The 951-nt window shown below is 50.8% G+C and overlaps 1 protein-coding gene across 1 annotated transcript in view; it reads left to right on the forward strand.

The window, feature by feature from the left end:
• Nucleotides 1-343: 343 nt before the first annotated feature.
• Nucleotides 344-951, forward strand: part of LOC105055960 (agamous-like MADS-box protein AGL29) — a 624-nt gene continuing 16 nt past the window's right edge. Inside the window, exon 1 of the mRNA XM_010938001.3 lies at nucleotides 344-951. This exon is cut by the window's right edge and continues 16 nt beyond it. Coding sequence (XP_010936303.1) covers nucleotides 344-951 — 608 coding nt within the window.

Consider the following 951-nt stretch of genomic DNA (forward strand, 5'->3'; position numbering starts at 1 on the left):
TTATTCCAAGTATTGAATATTGCAACTACCGGTTTAAAGACCTGCTTCTAAAGATTGCAATGCGATAAAAAAATTAGCAAGTTTCTTTTTTCCTGGGGTGAACAATCGGCAAGTTTTTAGTAGTGTTCATGAGACATGGATTGGATCACCATCGAGACACCCAAATGCCACCTCATTGATATTTTCATTTTAGATCTTTTTTTAACCAAATCTGTAGCCACGTAGAGAAACTAATAATGATTAAGCTCAGCATGCAAAGAAATCATTAAATGCATGCTATCTATCTTTTCCCAATAAATTGTTCCATCTCCTATCGCATCCTATATTTCCTTGTGTATGTATCATGGCTGAGAGGACCTTCAGAGGCCGCCAGAAGATCGAGATAAAAAAGATAGAGAAAAAGGCTGCTCGAGATGTGACATTCTCCAAGCGTAGGGTTGGGGTGTTCGGCAAGGCGAGCGAGCTGGCAACCCTGTGCGGTGTGGACATTGGGGTGGTGGCCTTCTCGCCCGCTGGCCGGCCATATACGTTCGGCCATCCGGATGCCAATGTGGTGTTCAATCGTTTTCTCGGGCTGGTCCAACCAGAAGGCTCTAGCGGCTCCGTAGGCGCGATGGCAAGGCATCGGGCTGAGATGCTTCGCCAGCTGACCCTACACTGCTCGCAGATGATGGACCGCCTCGCGGCGGAAAGAGAGAAGAGAGCTGTCCTGGAAGAGAGGCTTCGCAAGGTGAGCGAAGATCCCCAGGAACGCGCATGGCCCGAGGACCTCGAGGGGTTGGGGCTCGAGAGACTTGCCAGGATGGTGAGGGGCTTCGAGGAGCAGAGGGCGAAGGCTCGAGCGAGGCTGCATCAGATACGGGAGTTGGGGGAATCATCTTCGGGGCCTTCGGCCACTGTGGGTGCTTTTTCGATGAACGTGGCTGCTTTTGGTTTGCCCAGGGTCCGTGA

This window comes from Elaeis guineensis, chromosome 13 (genome assembly GCF_000442705.2).
Source record: "Elaeis guineensis isolate ETL-2024a chromosome 13, EG11, whole genome shotgun sequence".
NCBI lineage: Eukaryota > Viridiplantae > Streptophyta > Magnoliopsida > Arecales > Arecaceae > Elaeis > Elaeis guineensis.